Genomic DNA, 17,195 nt, shown 5'->3' with positions numbered 1-17,195 from the left:
TTCCCTTCCGCTTGGTTAATTCGGGCTTGTTTCACCACGTCACCACCCCACTGCAGCACCATCGATGGTTGAGCTTTTAGTTACTACATTCTAACCTCTGAAACTCACTCTCTTTACCACTCCATCTCGCCACCCTCTCTATCTTAAATTTGATCTTAAAACCTGCCTCTTTGACCATGCTTCACTTTCACTCTCCCTAGCTTCGTGTCCAACCCTGTCTTTGTATCCTTTGTGATGGACGTTATATAAATCAAGTTGTTGTTTACATTGGCACAATGTAGTTACTATACTAAATTAGCTTGGTAATGTACAATACAATACAAAATTACATTTGTGTGGCACCATTCACCTCGGGAGGACATCCCAAGGTGCTGGACAGTCAGGGATTTGGACCCGAGCTGGGGTTCAGGATCAGGGAGGGTGGAGGGCAGGGGGGAAGGAGGGTGGTCAAAGACTCAGCCAAAGAGGATGGTTTTGAGACGTGCCTTGAAGGAGGCAAAGGAGGGAGCGAGGCGAAGGGAATGTGGGATGGAGTTCCATAGGGTGGGGGCAGAAAAGCTGAAGGCCCGACTGCCAATGGTGGAGCAGGTCAGGCTGGGGATGTGGAGCAGGCTGAAGGGAGTGGGCAGATTGATATGGAGTCATATCATATAATCACTGATCATATACTGAGATCCATCTCAGCAGCATTTCATTATACTGTAAAATGAATCAAGTTAATCTTCTCTTTAGAGAATACTAAACTCACAGTCAAGATTCCCACTCTATTGCAGTCATGGGGGAGCACTGCATTATCGTTTGTGCCATCTTTTAATTGAAACATTAAAACAGTATTACCTCCCTTTTCAGGTAAATGCTAAAAATCCCATGATATTGTTCAAAAAGTGAAAGGAGCTTCTCCCAATGCTTTGACTCAAATTTTTCCAGCTAAGTTGGCTGTTCACCTCAGGGTGTTTTTGTGGGACTTTGCTGGAACAAATAGCTTCTTTCTTTGTCTACAAACCAGTCAGGTCTGACACGTCTTTACCTTTCCAATCACTTCACATTTCACTTCATTACCCATAGCCTTCATTCAGCTAGTTCAGATCTTCTTCATGTCCCTTGTCCGCTCTGATCTACCACAAGCAGCCATACTTTCATCCATCACGCCTTGAAAGTCGGGAATTCCCTACCTCAATCTTTCAACAACAACAAAAACTTCTACTAATGTAGTGGCCTCCACGCAGCGTAGCGTCTCAGAGCACTTAAAGTCTTGCCCCTCTTTGCTCATCTTCAAATGACACTGTACAACTTTCTTTGTCAACCATGTTTAACATCATTTCCTCTCTCTTTCCAGCTCACCATCAAACCATTCCAAGATATGTGAAGCACACATATGATTATGTTGTTTTTGCTATATATTTGTACGTGGACGTGCTTCCTCTGGTGTAACTTTAATCTGAATGGTAAATTAATTCTGGAATGTGGCGTGCTTATTGCCAGCTTAGAATTGCTTCTATATGCCCTCAGGATCTTGAGACATGCGGAGCGATGGTGTTGAGAGGTTGCCAGTCAGCCTGCGCAATAAATCTAGGTTCTCCACTTCAACTAAACTGACTCATCGTACAACCGGAACAGAAATTAGCAGTGTATAATTCAAGGAATTAATTCTGTTGGCTTCATCAGTGGAAATGGTTGATATGGATCGAACAAACCACTTACAACCATCCTCCCACTTGAAACCCCAGGAAATCACAGAAATGCTGTTAAAGCACAAAACTCTCCTCCATTCCTCACTGAAGCAAAGACTCCCAAACTAAAGTAGGATTTTCCAGAGTGGAAACTGCTTTAATTTTCAATTACATTTTCATTTGACAATGTGTGACAATGTTTTTCTTTAATAATTGTACAGTTATTATAGAACCCTTCCCCCCCACCCACCCCACAAATCCCTCCCCTCACACACATGTATAATAAGGCACACATCTTTGAGCAGTATTTCTGCATTGTGTTTCCTCAGGAAATAAGGGATGAGCGAGATCGGGCACGGCTGGATTCCATGGTGCTGCTGATCATGAAACTGGACCAACTTGATCAGGACATTGAGAACGCTCTGAGCTCCAACTCATCTCCATCCAACACACCCACTGTGAAAAGAAGGCAGATTCCTGTGAGCACATTTACTTTTCATGTTCTCTTATACGTCTGCTTTCTCTACTAATTCTGGGGAGAAATTCCATCTAGGTCTAGATTTACTCAATCTATGTTGGGTTCGGCGCTTTGGGACGTTCTCCTGACATGAAAGGCACTATACAAAAGTAATTTGCTGCTGCTGTTGTAAAGTGTCCAGAATTTGGTAAATTGTTGAGTTCAAACTTAATTTTCAGTTTATTTCTCTGAAGTTTTTAAAAGATTTTACAAAGAACCAGCTTCAAGATAAAGGCTATAGATGTCAGCTTGGATCAGCTGGTAGCACACTTGCCTCTGAGTCAGACGATTTGTGAGTTTAAGTCCATATTGGGAGTTCACAGTCTTGCTGATGCTCCAGTGCAGTGCCGGGGGAGTGCAGTTATGCAGGAGGTGGCCTCCTTCAGATGAGATGTTATACAAGAAGTCCTGTCTGCCAGGTGAGTGAAAGGAGTTTCTTTGGGTGTCTTGGCCAATAATCCGCCAAATAAAATAGGTCAATCACTTTCATCGCTGTCTTCAGGCCAATGCTATGCGTAAATTGACTGACACATTTGCCTACAACTACACAATCACTACACTCTACAGTAAAACCTGTGAAGCTCTTTGAGATGTTTGACAGTGTGATAAGGTGCTATATCAAATTCAAGTGCTATTATTTAAGAAACTGCCAATTCTGGATGCTCTAAAATGCTACGTTAATTGAGTAAATCCAAATGGTGATGGAATTTCTTAGTTAATATAATTGAGGTGCAAGGAGCAGCAGTTTTGGGGAACAGTTTTATAGTTGTGTGATGGCCGGTAAGAGAATTATTCAATGGTAGTTTTAATAGAATGGACAGAGAGTGATGGGCCAGCCTGGCGTCTAACACATCAACACAGGACACTGTTCAAAAACACTCAGCGTCAAGTACATTTACATCTAAACTCTCCCAAAACAGCAACTCCTTATCTCAGCAAGGTAAAAGTACCTCACAGAGTGAAAGAGCAACATGCCCCTTGACATTATAACATCCGAACTGCAGCACAGGCGGCAGGCAGGGCTCTGCTGAGATATTAATAGGTCCCTCAGCTCTCCGCAATTGGCCATAGACAAGTAATCAAAGTGCACCAGGAGAGACCCAGAAAGGGGACCACACAAGAAAAAAAACTACAATGTATTTTATTTTAGACAAAGGTAAATATTTTTTCTTGGGGGAGGGCAGAGGTTGCTCGGAATGCAATGAGTTCTGTATAATTGTAACTTTTTTTAATATCGACTCTATTATAAGCGGGTAGAGAAATTCCACCTGGGTCGAGGTTTACTCTATTTATTTAGCATCTTAGAGCATCTACAATTTGCCAAGTTATTAAATCCAGTCTTAATCTTGAAGCTACTTTTCTGTAAGTTTCTGTGGCACTATAGAAAGCTGACTTCAAAGTTAAGATTTAATTCAACAGTTTGCGAAACCCTGCATCCTGCACTTTAAAATGCTACAATGTACTTAAATAAGATAAATCTAGACCCAGGTGGAATTTCTTCCCATCGGCAGGTTATTGAACATTAAGTTCTGATCAAGGTTTCTACCCCCGTTTGAGCCTGCGTGCTGTAAAACAGAAGCAGAACAGGATTTCGTTCTAGGCTTTGCCTGCTGTTGAGAGATGGCGTCACACAGATGAGTTATTGTTTACAGATGTTGACACAGGTTTTGCTAGGTCTTCTGGGAGAGGAAACAGGAGTGAAATGCTGTGGTAATTGAAGTATGTAAGACATCATTCCAAAAATATGTAACAGTATGCAACACATAAAGAGATTCTGTACAGTCCCACAGTTTATATTCCATTTTTCTAATCTCCAAAATAGTTGTGCAATGTCAATGCAGTTAATAATAATAACGTTTGATACCGCATTTTTCATGTTGGGAAGATATCTTCAAGCACTTCACAGGATTTTGCTGTGACGTGTAGGGACTGCATATTTTGTACGAGAAAGCAGCAGCCAATTTTGCAGAAGCCAATGTTACACAAACTGCCACTGAAGTAGACTGAGAAACCAGACTGAGAGTTCCACTTATGCCACCAACACATGGAAGTTCCCATGTTTGGAATGGAATGTACACTCTCTCCCCAAAGCGATGCATCCTGCTTACCTAATTCCAAAGGGTATTGACAAAGAGTCTTGTCCAAGGTTGGCAAGAGCCAATGCTTGGGGTCCCCAGAGTGTGCATTGAAATACTGCTGCAATTTAACCAGACAAAATGCACAGCTTGCCATTGATAGCACTGTCTGACAAGCTTCCCACTGCTTGTTCAGTTAGGACCAGGGATAAATGGGCTTCGTGGGAAGAATCCCTGCCCCCAGTGACTGGTCTCTCTAGTCCAGCCGATGAACCAGGGGCTGTGCTATCATCAGCTGTGCCCTGGAGTACTGCAGACCCGCCTGGCTCAGGATCCAGACTATCAAGACTGCCACAGAAGGATGACTCGATTCCGACGTTCCATTGGCAGCCATATCACCTTGGAGCCAGTTCAGCTCCAAAGAAACCCTGCTTACCTTTCCCCTGCTTACCTTCCTTAAAATGTTGACATCGTGAGCTGAGAGCAGGGGCTGCTGCACCTTTTAAGCAAAGTTCATTTGTGGGATTTTTTGATCTATGGAGAACCATTACATTGAGCAGCTGCCAACTCAAAACAAAAACCCTCTTCATTAATACTGAAAAATATACATTTCCCATGCCAGAAACAATTTTTATAAAGATTTTCAAGCTTTTATAAAAACATAAATATTGTTGAAACTTGTTCACTTTCACTTATCTACATATGACTTCAAGCCTAGATATATATTTTTCTCTTAAATGTTCTCCGCTCACCTCCTCTTCTTCTCTTAAATATGTTTCACTCTGCCATGTTTTTCTTCTACTAGAGCACATAGTACTTCCACAGAACCCTTGCGGACCTAGCCAACATGACCATTCTTCATGTGTGGGCCTAAACAGTGAGCATCTGCAAGCTATTCAATTATAGGGACGTGAAACCAACTCCAATCTTGTTCTCACATAACGTACACATCTCCATCAGGAGGCACTGGATATCAAACAGGAGCTCAAGGATATCAATCTCATTCGGGTTTTGAGGCTGGATTTACATAGATTTACATGGAATGTACAACAAGGGCCATTTGGTCCAACTAGTCCGTGCCTGTGTTTATTCTTCACATAAGTCTTCACCCACTCCTTATTCCCTCCCGTTCCAACAATCTATCTCTGGAGTTTCTATATGTAAGTGGGATGCATGGAATTCTCAGTTTGTTTTGGATACTCTTAAGCATGGTGAAGGGTTTCTTCACGTGTCAGGCACCCAACTGACCAAACAAAATTTGCTCCCATGCAATAGAAAACATAGAACAATAGAAATTTACATCACAGAAAAGGCCATTTAGCTCATCCTGTCTGTGTCAGCTTCCTCAAGACAATCCTTTCAGTCACATTTATCTACCCATTCCCCATACCCCTGTAGCTTACGGGGACCATACTTTCTAAACCAAATCAAGGGACATACATACAAAAAAGGTGAATTTACCACAAAGTTTCGCCCTGCCCGGGAATCAAACTTAGGTCCTCTCGCTTGCGAGGCAAGGCCACTAACCAAATGTGCTCCACCATACCCTTTCTTCCTTGTGTGTATATCTAATAATAATCCTTGCATCTGGCATAAAGCCTTTCACACTGGGAGGATATCACAAAACGTGTCAAAGCATTTACTTTGAAGTGAAGTGACTGCGTGTTTGTAGGCATATGTGGCAGCACATTTGCACACCACAATGTCCCATAAACAAGCCGTGAAACAAGTGATTTTTAGGCAGGACACCGGGAGAATCTCCCAAAATGTGAATGAAATAAACATGAACTTATAGACTGGTTTCCTGTTTAAAAAAAAGCCACATCACCTCCTATGAAGGTAACCACCACTGACTTCGCTGTTTGTGCATACTATGTGCAGCAAAACCAGTAACTGCTCTCTGTAAGTTCTCAGGTCTCCCCTGTTATACGTAGACTCATCAATATGATTAATTCATCTGATGTTTAGAGGTTGAAGCTGATATCTCTTTGATGCCATGAGAGCATCAATAGGTTTGAATGGCTGCACTGAAGTCACTTTTAATCGTGAGATTTCTCTCTCCCTCTCTCCCTCTTTGTTACTATCACTCTCTCTGTGCCATTCTCTCCCTCTCTGTTACTCTGTGTCCCTCTCTGTTACTCCCACTCTCTCTGTGTCCCTCTCTATTACTCTCACTGTCTCTGCGTCCCTCTCTGTTACACTCACTCTCTCTGCGTCCCTCTTTGTTACTCTCACTCTCTCTGTGCCACTCTCTCTTTTAGTGTGAGGCTTCCATCAACTGTCCCGCTGGGAAAGTGTCTCCCCCCCACCCCCCCACACACACACACTTTCATTCAAATTAAAGTACACTTTTTTTTACAGTTCTGAGGGTTGTATCTCCAATTGATGGTAAATTAATAGAGCTTGACAAACCGGTGAATGCAGTACTTGACCCATTAATGGTATTTTTTCACTCAAGGTCAGTTACTGTATGGACCAGTGGAGAATAAGATGTTCTCACCAGCTGAGGTCCATAAATTTGCTGAGCTTTGTAGTTGAACTACCCCAATTGTCTTGTCAGCTTGTGAAAACAAGTTACCTTTACAACTATCTTTCTGCCAATATATTCAGTTTGCATGCAGATACAGTGCTACACCTCTCAGAAGCTCAGCAGGCCATCCTCAGACTCATGCGTAGTGTAGTCTTTCCAGCAGAGTTTAGTTGAAGTCCTTGGCTCACACTAATCTGGCTGGTTCAACTGTGGACAAATCTACGCCGGAAACATTCAGCAGGTCAGGCAGGATCTATGGAGAGAGTAAATGTGACTTAATGTTTCAGGTCGATGACCTTCTGTCAGAACTGGAGGATGTTGGAAGGGAGAAGTTTATATGGACAAACAGAGAAGTGGGCTGGAAAAGAAAGACAAAGGAAAAAATTAGGTGGAGGACAGGAGATGATGAGCTCTGCCCCCTTCTGTGTTTCCCTTCCTCTTCGACCATGCTTACGGCCACCTCTCCGCACCCACCACACCCACCCCCAGCTCGGAGTCAGGCTCCGCCACTATTAAACACTCTGAGACGCTATCCTAAGGGCAAGTTGTTGTTGTTGTCATTTGTCCTTATAAACTGCTCCCTTCCAACATCCCCCAGTTCTGATGAAAGGTCATCAACCTGAAACGTTAACTCAGTATCCTCTCTTCATAGATGCTGCCTGACCTGCTGAGTGTTCCCAGCAAATTCTGTTTTTAATTCAGATTTCCAGCATCAGCAGTATCTTTTGTTTGAATGAAGTCCATGCACTCTTGCTATTTCAGTAAATCTCATTCAAGGCATGGGCTGGATATTGCTACTTATTCTCAGTGAAGATGAAAGAGCGAGGATTAACACAGGAGCTGGCAGAAAACATAGTACTTGGTGTTAGTCCAGAGCTCATCCATCACGACTGAAGCTGAAATCAAGAGTAAATTCTACAAGAAAGGGGAATGTCAAGCCCAAAGCAGAGAGTGCAAGGAGTTCACAGTTACGCAAAGAAGGATAAAGGCAAGCTCAGTAACAGACAACCCTTTCTCTGTTCTCAATAACAGTTGCCTGAAGTGTGCTCTTTTAGTCATTGGACTGGAAAGTAATCTAATCACTGATGGCAGACTTTAACCCTTTCCTGAACTTGATTGGGTTAAAATGAAGTGGTTATTTTCCTAAAATAAGCAAATCATTTTTGAATAAATAATTATTCTTAATATTGTTTCTTGTTTTAATAACTAATTATGTAAAATTTTGAGGGCAATGGAGGGATATAGTTTGTGAGGTAGTTCAAACAGTCCTTCCAATAGAATCATAGAAATTTACAGAAGAAGGAGGCCATTCAGCCTATCAAGTCTACTCCGGAAATCAGAGAAAGCTGTTCATTCAATCTCACAGCCTTGCCTTATTCCTATACCCCTTTAAGCTTCTATTCTTCATAATAGAATTGTAGGATCCTTCTTTTACAAAGAAACTCGTTCTTGGAAAGAAAATGCAAATGCATTGATATATTCCTTCTTTTTATTTCTATGAACGCATTCTACAGCATTCTCCACGTGGTCAGAGGTCAACGGGGATGCAAGTAGGAAGACACAGTCTTCAGTAACATTGTCATATTTTCATAAATGTTGCCCCCTATATATCCGAGATGTATTTGTTTCAGAGGTAAGGTAGTTTGCCTATAATATAGTCACTGCATTTTACATTAAATTATGTGATGAGCTCTGAGGCCACCCCCTGCTTTGAAAGGTGCTCTATCAAATGCAAGGATTATTATTATTATCATCTCAGTCACTTTCTACTGTGAACCTTCCCCGAAGCTGTGACAATCGTTGTCCCGGCACCTCAGCTGTGATAAAAGCTTAGGTCCTTTCCCAAAATTTCACAAGAATGTGTGCTACATAGGGGATTCCCTGGAGAAATTTATGTCTACATCACAGTTTACCGGCAGCCACACAGTGGTGGCACTACTAGAACGCTCTTTAGATATCTCTGTGTAGACTATATTACAGAGAGTACTGCCATCTATACTCACCAATTTTGCCTACAAATGCACAGTCACTACACTTTGCAGCTCTTTGTGAAACTCTTTGAGACATCTCAACAATGTGATGAAGCACTAAATCAAATGCAAGGATTGTTATGTATTCTTAGAATAAATTCCCTCAAAATGACAATTAATGTCATTTGATTCAGATGAAAGAAGGTTCTTCACACCATTAATTATGTCCTTCAAGAATACCAATACAACTGCCATCTTATTTCAGTTTAATACCTCTCCAGTTTCCTCATATTACAAAGTGCCTTGTAATCTCTCCCACCTCTGATTGTTGTCATTGTCTCTTTAAAATACAAGCATACCATATGAAGATAATTTACATGAGGCAAAACATCTTGGGAAATTCTGCCAAGGTCTGTAAATTTGCTGCCCTAATAGTCAGGAGCATCTTTATTGTAAAGGGTCAAAAATATATGGTTTATGACTGTGTGAGTCTAAAAAAAATTACAGATAAGATGTTCTTGACTATTAATATCATGTCATCAAGATATCTCAAACGGTTTCACGGAATATACTGTAAAGTGATGTGACTGTGTGTTTTGTGGGCAAATGTAATGAGTTGCAGAGAAGTACTTCTAAAACAGAGCTGGTGACTGTGGGCCACTCTGTATGCAACGTTTTTCAGTGTTATTTGTCATGATTAACATGGAACTAAAAATAAGATGCAGTTGCCACTGAGCCTTCTGCTCTAGTAGTTAGAACATCCTAGCTAAAATTGAACATAATAATAATAATCCTTGCATTTGATATAGTGCTTTTCATGTCTTCTAGACGTCTCAAAGAGCTTTACAGAATATACTGTAAAGTGAATTGACTGTATATTTGTGGACGAAATGCAGCAGCCAATTGCGCACAGCAGTGTCCCACAAACAATTGTGGATTGAAGTGACCAATTTATTATTGATTTTTTTCTTGAGGGATTATTATCGGGCATGTGGAGTAAGGAAACTTGCCCAGGGTTTCGCCCTGCCGGGAATTGAACCCAGGCCTCTTGCTTGCCAGGCAAGTGCTTTAACCACTGAGCTACAGGACTCCACAAACATGCAGCTGGAATGTTCTTTAACATATAATCCATCCTTCGGATGAAACATTAAAACAAGGTCACATCTGTCTGTTCAGGAAGACATTAAAGATTCTACAACACTCTTAAAAAAAAACTGTCCAGTCCAAAAACACCCAATAAAATTAGTCTGTCACTTCATGGCTGTTTTGGGGACATTGCTATGCAAAAAATTGACCACTGCATTTATACACAAATAGATAGTTTAAAATATTACACTTTACAGCAGTTATGTGTGAAGCACTTTGAGACATTTTGATATCATGGGCTATTTCAAATTGCAAGAATTATTATTGATAATGTTTTGCAAATACAGCAGGATCCTTTTTTAAAAAAATGTTTTATGAATGGAATGCTGTTCATATAAATTTGTGTATCTAGACTTTATTGTGTAGAGGTTTGAACTGTGGCATTGGGTAATGGAAGGGACCAGGCAGGTGTCCACAATCCAACTCAGTCCCAGATTTCTAGTGTATGGAGAGAGCTATGATTATTATTTTTTCTTTGAATGGGTTAAAACTCAAATGTTTCCCACGGTCTCTTGGCAGGAACGAGAGTCAGATTCAGAGAGTGGAGCAGATGCGATCGCAATCAGTCAAAACCAGAAGGTTCATCTTGTCCACTCATCATTTGGATCTGGGTCCCCAAAGGCAAGTTCTGGGGCTAAACCAAAGACTGGGGTAAGTTTTAAAATGTTAAACAAGCCAAAGAATTCTGAGCTTGTACAGAAAAAAGACTGTGGTCATGTTTTTGTCATAGTGCTAAATATTTGAATGGTAGCTGTCCTTCGAAACTTGCAAAGCGTATACTTCCTGTGCTTAACATCAGCAAAAGCAAGTGTTGTATAGTAAAGATTTGTCTTTGGGACTGGTTTCTATAGTCTTTCAAGGCAGGTGACATTTTAGTGCTGAATTATGTTCTTGGGACTGAAATTAGATGGTCACTGTAAATGAATGATGCTTTCAGTCTTTGTTTACAGTCCTTAAAGCAAGAGTCACTTTACCTCTGCATTTTAAAATTGGGGTCTATTATACAAATTGTGCACATAACTTCCTACATAAAGTGCCATCAAGGGTGACCTAATGAAGTTGGCCATTATTTAGCACGGTGTGCTGGTTGGTATATGGGAACCTTAGTGGATGTGGTAGGGCTGATCGCCAATCACATTGGTTGCAATTTTATGGACTCTGAATATTGGGTTTTAATAGAGCTCTATTGTATTTTGGTGCAGAAATACATCTTATCCTGGTTAACATGAAAGGCTTAAGCAACTTTATTGACATTGTAATCAACAGAAAGAGTCCAAATTGCAACAGACAATCATTAACAGAAAGCACTTTACCTGAAACCTTTCCTACTATCTGTACTTTCCCTGAATCTCCCATTCAGTCAGCTGTGGACTGTGATTAAGGCTGTTGTGAAGCAAACTGAAAGGGACTAATGGAGGCAATTGTATTCACTTCAAAACAACTGTTTAACTGGAAATCCTACATTGAAGACAGATGTTATTTATTTCCCATTGAAATCAATTGCACTTCCTTTATATGGAGGCATTTTGACTGTGCAAGTGAATCATTGTCTGAGCTAAGCCAAAAATGCAAGAGCCTCGTTTATCTCCAACATAATGTACACCAAACATATCCTACAGTCTGGAGACTGGTGAGTCAGTCATTCATGTCAATTTTAATTCATAACAATCTTGTTGCACACAAACAAACAACATAAATATATACACATGTTGCCAACTTATAACAGGGATCAGAGTGGCACCCTATCAGAAATGACTATCTTCCCTCAGCACAATAGAGAAATTCCAGCTGGGTCTGGATTTATTTTATTTATGTAGCATTTCAGTGCATCCAGAATTTGGTAAATTCTTAAATGCAACCTTAATTTTGAAGCCACTTTTCTGTAAGTTCTTTTAAGAACTACAGGAAACATTTTTTGAAGTTAACAATTTGCTCTGAAATGCTACACAAAGTAAATCTAGCAAACCTTCTTTGCAAGCCATGAATAAACTCTAGCTCATTTAGTCAGAATCTGTTATATAACGATGGCCTATTTACAACACAGACATGTCACGAACACACAGTGTACGACAGTGTCATACCCATCTGGCTTTCAGCACAAACTGAAAAATTTCCTGCACATTAAAAAGCAGAAGGTCTCCTAGGATCCAGTTGTGTCCCAGCAACTGCTGGAAATGTTTGCAAGTTGCTGGCGGTGCAGCACAAAGGAAGTGATGTCAATAGCAACCTGGTGATGATCTGAACCACTGACCTGCAATCTTTTTTTCTGTAGTCCTGATAAAGCATAGGCTGATTTTATGAAGCTGAACCAATGTTTGCAACCAACTAATAAACAAACAAACTGTATTGAAGCAATGTGCTTTACATTGTGTTTGATAAATCCATCCCATTTCTCCTTTTTGTGACAAGGGGGCCCCTTTAAAAACAGGATGAACAAAGTGTCACAGGTACTATTAGGAATGTTTTTGCTTCAAACAAATGATTAGATATAAATCAATCTTTGCTTTTGGAATTGGCTCCGAGATATGTTTACTAATTTTTAAAAGAAATTGTCACCTTGTGAATGAGGCACTTGTGGTACTTCCAAGTGAAGCTTGGAGTGAAGTGAAAGTGTTTGTGTAGAATGTACTCATGTATTAGGCTGGCATTCTGTGCATCTGTCCAACAAGGCCTAAGAAAATGTGGCAATACCTGTAAAGAAGGTGCCTATGTGCTACCAATATGATGCTGGCACTGTGCTTGAAGGTTTTTAGGAGGTGATCGTTGATGTTTTGCACCTTGAGTTGTGATCTGTCACATTCATATCCTGTGTAGCAATATCTTATTCCCAGAATTGAAAACAACAGGTCTACTGCGCAGGATTCCAAGGCTCTGAGCATTTGAAGTCAGCTTTGGGTGCTACCATTACTCAGATTTTATGGAAAAGTGAGGGCGGGGGGGCATGTGTCCCTGATTTTGAGTTACTCTGGGCTGTAATAGCTGGTGTGACAATTTCTTTAAAATATTAGAAACGACTGGTCAGTTTTAGTGCTCAGAACAGTCAATGTGCATTTGGTTTCGTTTAGAGAGAGATTCGATAACCTAATTTAGACAGCCTGGGACACCATTGTACAGCCTGTGGACAGAGCAGCTTTCTATCCTGGGTTTACTGCACAGTACTGTAGGGCATTGCACAGTGGATTTATTCTGTACAAACTTCATGGTGTAAATAGGCCAGGCACAGTATTGTAATGAATGTCTGGTCTGGTCGGGTAAGCAAGCCTAAAGTGCCCTCCAAGTAAACAACATTGCTATCAGCAATAAACAAGCTTAGTGGTTGTATAACAGATTGGTGATTGAATAAGCACGCCCAGGTCAGCGAGTGGACCTCAGTGAATTATTGCTGTTCTGTCTGAGCGCACACATAGAATTTATAGTTTTGAAATTTATAGCGACTGGGGTCTTCAAGCGGTCCTTTCGAGTGGTCGTGTGGTACAGAGTATCTGTTTCCGTTACCTGGAGTTGGTTTCTAATGGGTGGAGTTTGTGGAGATGGGTAATGAAGCATTAGACTTTGATTACCACTTTACCAGGATTGCATTGACAAAGGGAAGAATTGAAGGCATTGAGATGTAACCAGCTGTGTAATTTAATTTAACCTTTCACATTGTCCCCAATATCTCAAGTTATTTACTCTCTGCTCAGAATCATGAACCCAGGTCAGACCACACAGAGGTGGCAGCATGGTATGCCTGCTTCACTTACACTGGGGTTTTCAGCTAGAAATGAAAGCACCAAGTGTTGTCCATCTGTTTAAAACACTACAGACCTCAGTAAAGATTCCACTTTTTCCTGTAAAATAATGGCCTCACTACGCTCAAAAATCTATTGGTTGATGGATCATACTGCCAGCATTAAGGCTCAAAAGCCCTCGGGTGGAATAGCCAGTAAAGTGTCTTGGGACATAAAGAGCATTTTATGCAGGAAAGACCCCCTCCCCCACATGACCCAAAATCATCTCAGAGTTGAATTGTCACAAGTCATTGAGACATATATGGGGCTTCCTGCACAAGACACACTTTACATCTAAAGGCACTTTATCCAATGCTTTCACCATTTATGCTGCAGTTTTCTCATTCAATTGCTTTTACAGCTCCAATGATGTATTGAGCCACCATGTCCTCACACTCTGCTATTCTCGCTCTTAGGGAATGAATCTCCATTTTTCCTGTTCAGTGCTCTAATTGCTTTGCTTTGCTGTTCATCCCAATGGAGTTGAGAGAGGGAAAATGGCAACATTTCAGGGGTCTGCTAAGAGTTTTTACCCTATTACAGAATGTACTTTATCGTAATAGTTTGGAACATGTTCACAAAAGAGAGTTCAGTAAGTACTGTTTTGTCCTGTACAGTAATCATGGATCATTTTTCATTTGAATTTTAGAGACACAACTTGTCATTGTTTCCATAATTTAATTGAGTTTCCCACAATCCCAGTTTGACACTGAGCTGTGGAATGTCACATCACTTGATCCAGATCAGTCTGACATATGTAATAAAAAGATTGAAAACAAACAGACTTGACCATAGACCTTCAAACAAACCCAAATAAAACAATAGGTCACATGAGTCCCATTACACAGAAAGTTATGCAGAATATAATATTGGGTTCTCCAATTTGACATATTTCTTTAACAGTTACTTAATAAGAAATTCTGTTTGTGTTCCCATTAATTTGCACAAACTTTTTTGTAGAAGTGGATTGTGTTCCCAAAGGTCAGCATCACATCAGTTTTAGTTTTCAGAAAGAGTTACCAGTGTCCCAACTCGGATTTCTTATTGAGGAATCCTACTAAGAAATACTCCAAACTAGACTGTAAACCCTAATTCACCTACAAATACATAGTCACTTACCACAATTTACAGAAAAACTCTGAAATATTTTTGACATTATAGGCAACGGAAGGATATTCTAAGGTTCATAGAATCATCTGTGCGTTAGGCAAGCTCAGTTGGTAGCATTCAGGCCTCTGAGTCAGAGGGTTGTGTGTTCACGTCCCACCTTGAAACTTGGAACCCATATAGTCTAAGGTAACATCGAGTGCAGTGATTTGGGGTTGTTAGAGCTGCCGTCCTTCGAATGAGACATTAAGAGTGAGGTCCTGACTGCCTGACTGGGTGGATGTTAAAGATTCCATGGACTATTCAAAAAGAGAAGAGAGTTTTACCAGTGTCCTGGCCAACAATCCCCCAAATAAAGTTAAAAATTAGTCATTCACTTCATGTTTGTGCACAAATTGGTTGCCGTATTTCCTCACAAAACAGTCAGTCCACTGAATGTAAGGTTTATTATTTTTATAAATTTATAGCACAGAAGAACATTCAGCCCAATGAGTGTGCACGTCTCTCATAATAAGTTGCCCATTCAGTTCCACTGCCCTACCCTATATCTACTGCCCGATAAGTAGTTGTTCAGATTATCTGGTAAAATAAATTTATTGTCCCACATTCATTTGCATATCAGCTTTAATATTGTGTAAATTTGTTTTAAGGATGTTGCTGTGGTAAAATGTCTTTGGGCAGAAATCAGCATCAATAATAATAATAATCTTTACATTATTATGGTGCCTTTCACATTGCGAGGATGTCTCAAAGCCCTTCACAAATTACACTGTAAAATGAAGTGAGTGTATTTTCCCAAACTACATGATTAGCCTACACTCAGTTGCATGAAACCTGAAGCCTTGTGGTCCAAGCAGTGTATTATATGTATCTGTACTCTCAGAACTTGTCTACACCACTTTTAATTCTTTAATGTGGAGCAACTGGCAGGCAACATATATACAGTAGCCAGGATGTTAACCTCAATATCTATATCACTTTTCAATATCGTATTTACGAAACAGGGAAGAGAATTTCTATCGGGCAAGATGGCCATTTTAATTTATTACTGGTATTAGTCTGTCAGGCAGCTGTAGAAAGAAGCGCATTAAAAACTTATACTATTAACACACATGAGATGATGAAGACAAAACTTTGAACAAAGCCTTGGGTGGTCAGTATTATCTGACTCTAGGCAACAAAAACGGAGATTAAAGCCAACAATTACCTGCCAGCCAGGCTGATACCTTTCAACAATGCAAGCAGTTCCAGGCACATGGCACCTACTAGCAATAAGCTCATACTTCACTGAAGGACCGAATTATGGTACTGGATAAAATAATTTCAATCTATGCCCTAACCTTCTTGAAAATTTTTTTTGGTCAGCCGGGTGTCTGACACATGCAGAAACCATGACTTATCCCCATGCTTAAGAGTATCCAAACCAAACTGAGAATTCCCTCCATCCCACGTACACTTGGAAATTCCAGTTTATGTTCTATCTGTTGTATTTAAGCTTCATTGCTTCATGAATGATACATTTCAGTGGTTCGAATTCTGCTTTAAAAATTGTCTTTGTTGGGGATTTTCAACTTGTGTCATCTGCTCCAATCGGAGATTTAGTCTCAATCTAGAGAGGTCACAATGACAGTTGATGTCAATCATTCACTTCACGGCTATTTGTGGGACATTGTTGTGTGCAAGTTGCATTCACCTACAAACTACACAGTCAGTACACTTTACAGTAAATCTTGTGAAGTGCTTTGAAATGTTCTTCATTAAAATAAAGTCTTTGTTGAAGAAAGCCTGATTTTTTTCAATGTTTGATGGGTGGCTTTTTTTATACATTGAGACTACATTCATTTTGTGGGCGTGAAGTGATTTATGGGTGAAGATGAGGACCTGAAATCGATCTACTTAGAGGACAAACTAGGCCAGTTGGTATTCCCCCTTGAGCATTATTTTTGTTTGAAATAGAGGACAGGACACATGTTTAATTGTCACGTCTCTGAATAACCTTACTTGCTTCATGAATAATCTACCTGTTTCCCTTTTAAACACTCCCAAGCTCAACATCAAGCTCCACCACTGTCAAGTGACCTGAGACACGACCCTGTGTGAAGGGTGCTATTTAAATGCAAGTTGTTGTTGGAAACGCAAATTGTTGTACTGAATCAGGGGTTTGCATTTGGGAGATGATAGCGAAGTGGTGAAACTATTGGAGTTGTATCTCTCTGCAGTATTTGCGTAATTTGAATTTCAAAAATGTGGTCACTTGAGCCAGCACCAGGAAAATGTTGAATTGTTGTAAAAAATCAATTGTTTCACTGATTTACTTCAGGAAAAAAAAGCTGCCAAACTTACCGGGTCTGACATACACATGATTCAAGTCCCGCAGAGCATAGATGATTCCTCTTGTCCTCAGTCAGGC

At 40.4% G+C, this 17,195-nt stretch overlaps 1 protein-coding gene and 1 non-coding gene across 2 annotated transcripts in view; one reads left to right on the top strand and one right to left on the bottom strand.

Moving 5' to 3' along the window:
• The window catches only part of LOC103178226 (rho GTPase-activating protein 7-like), a 73,272-nt gene extending 58,533 nt beyond the window's left edge, over nucleotides 1–14,739 (top strand). The window contains exons 3-6 of the mRNA XM_007892851.2: nucleotides 2,000–2,149; nucleotides 10,428–10,559; nucleotides 12,337–12,355; nucleotides 14,639–14,739. Coding sequence (XP_007891042.2) covers nucleotides 2,000–2,149; nucleotides 10,428–10,559; nucleotides 12,337–12,355; nucleotides 14,639–14,739 — 402 coding nt within the window. The remainder of the gene's footprint in view (nucleotides 1–1,999; nucleotides 2,150–10,427; nucleotides 10,560–12,336; nucleotides 12,356–14,638) is intronic.
• On the bottom strand, nucleotides 9,781–9,852 carry trnaa-ggc. The gene has a single exon. It is a non-coding gene; the product is annotated as a tRNA-Ala (tRNA).
• Nucleotides 14,740–17,195: the final 2,456 nt, after the last annotated feature.

The sequence above is a fragment of the Callorhinchus milii genome, unplaced genomic scaffold (assembly GCF_018977255.1).
Source record: "Callorhinchus milii isolate IMCB2004 unplaced genomic scaffold, IMCB_Cmil_1.0 Scaffold1, whole genome shotgun sequence".
NCBI lineage: Eukaryota > Metazoa > Chordata > Chondrichthyes > Chimaeriformes > Callorhinchidae > Callorhinchus > Callorhinchus milii.
This window is presented reverse-complemented; position numbering and strand designations above follow the sequence as displayed.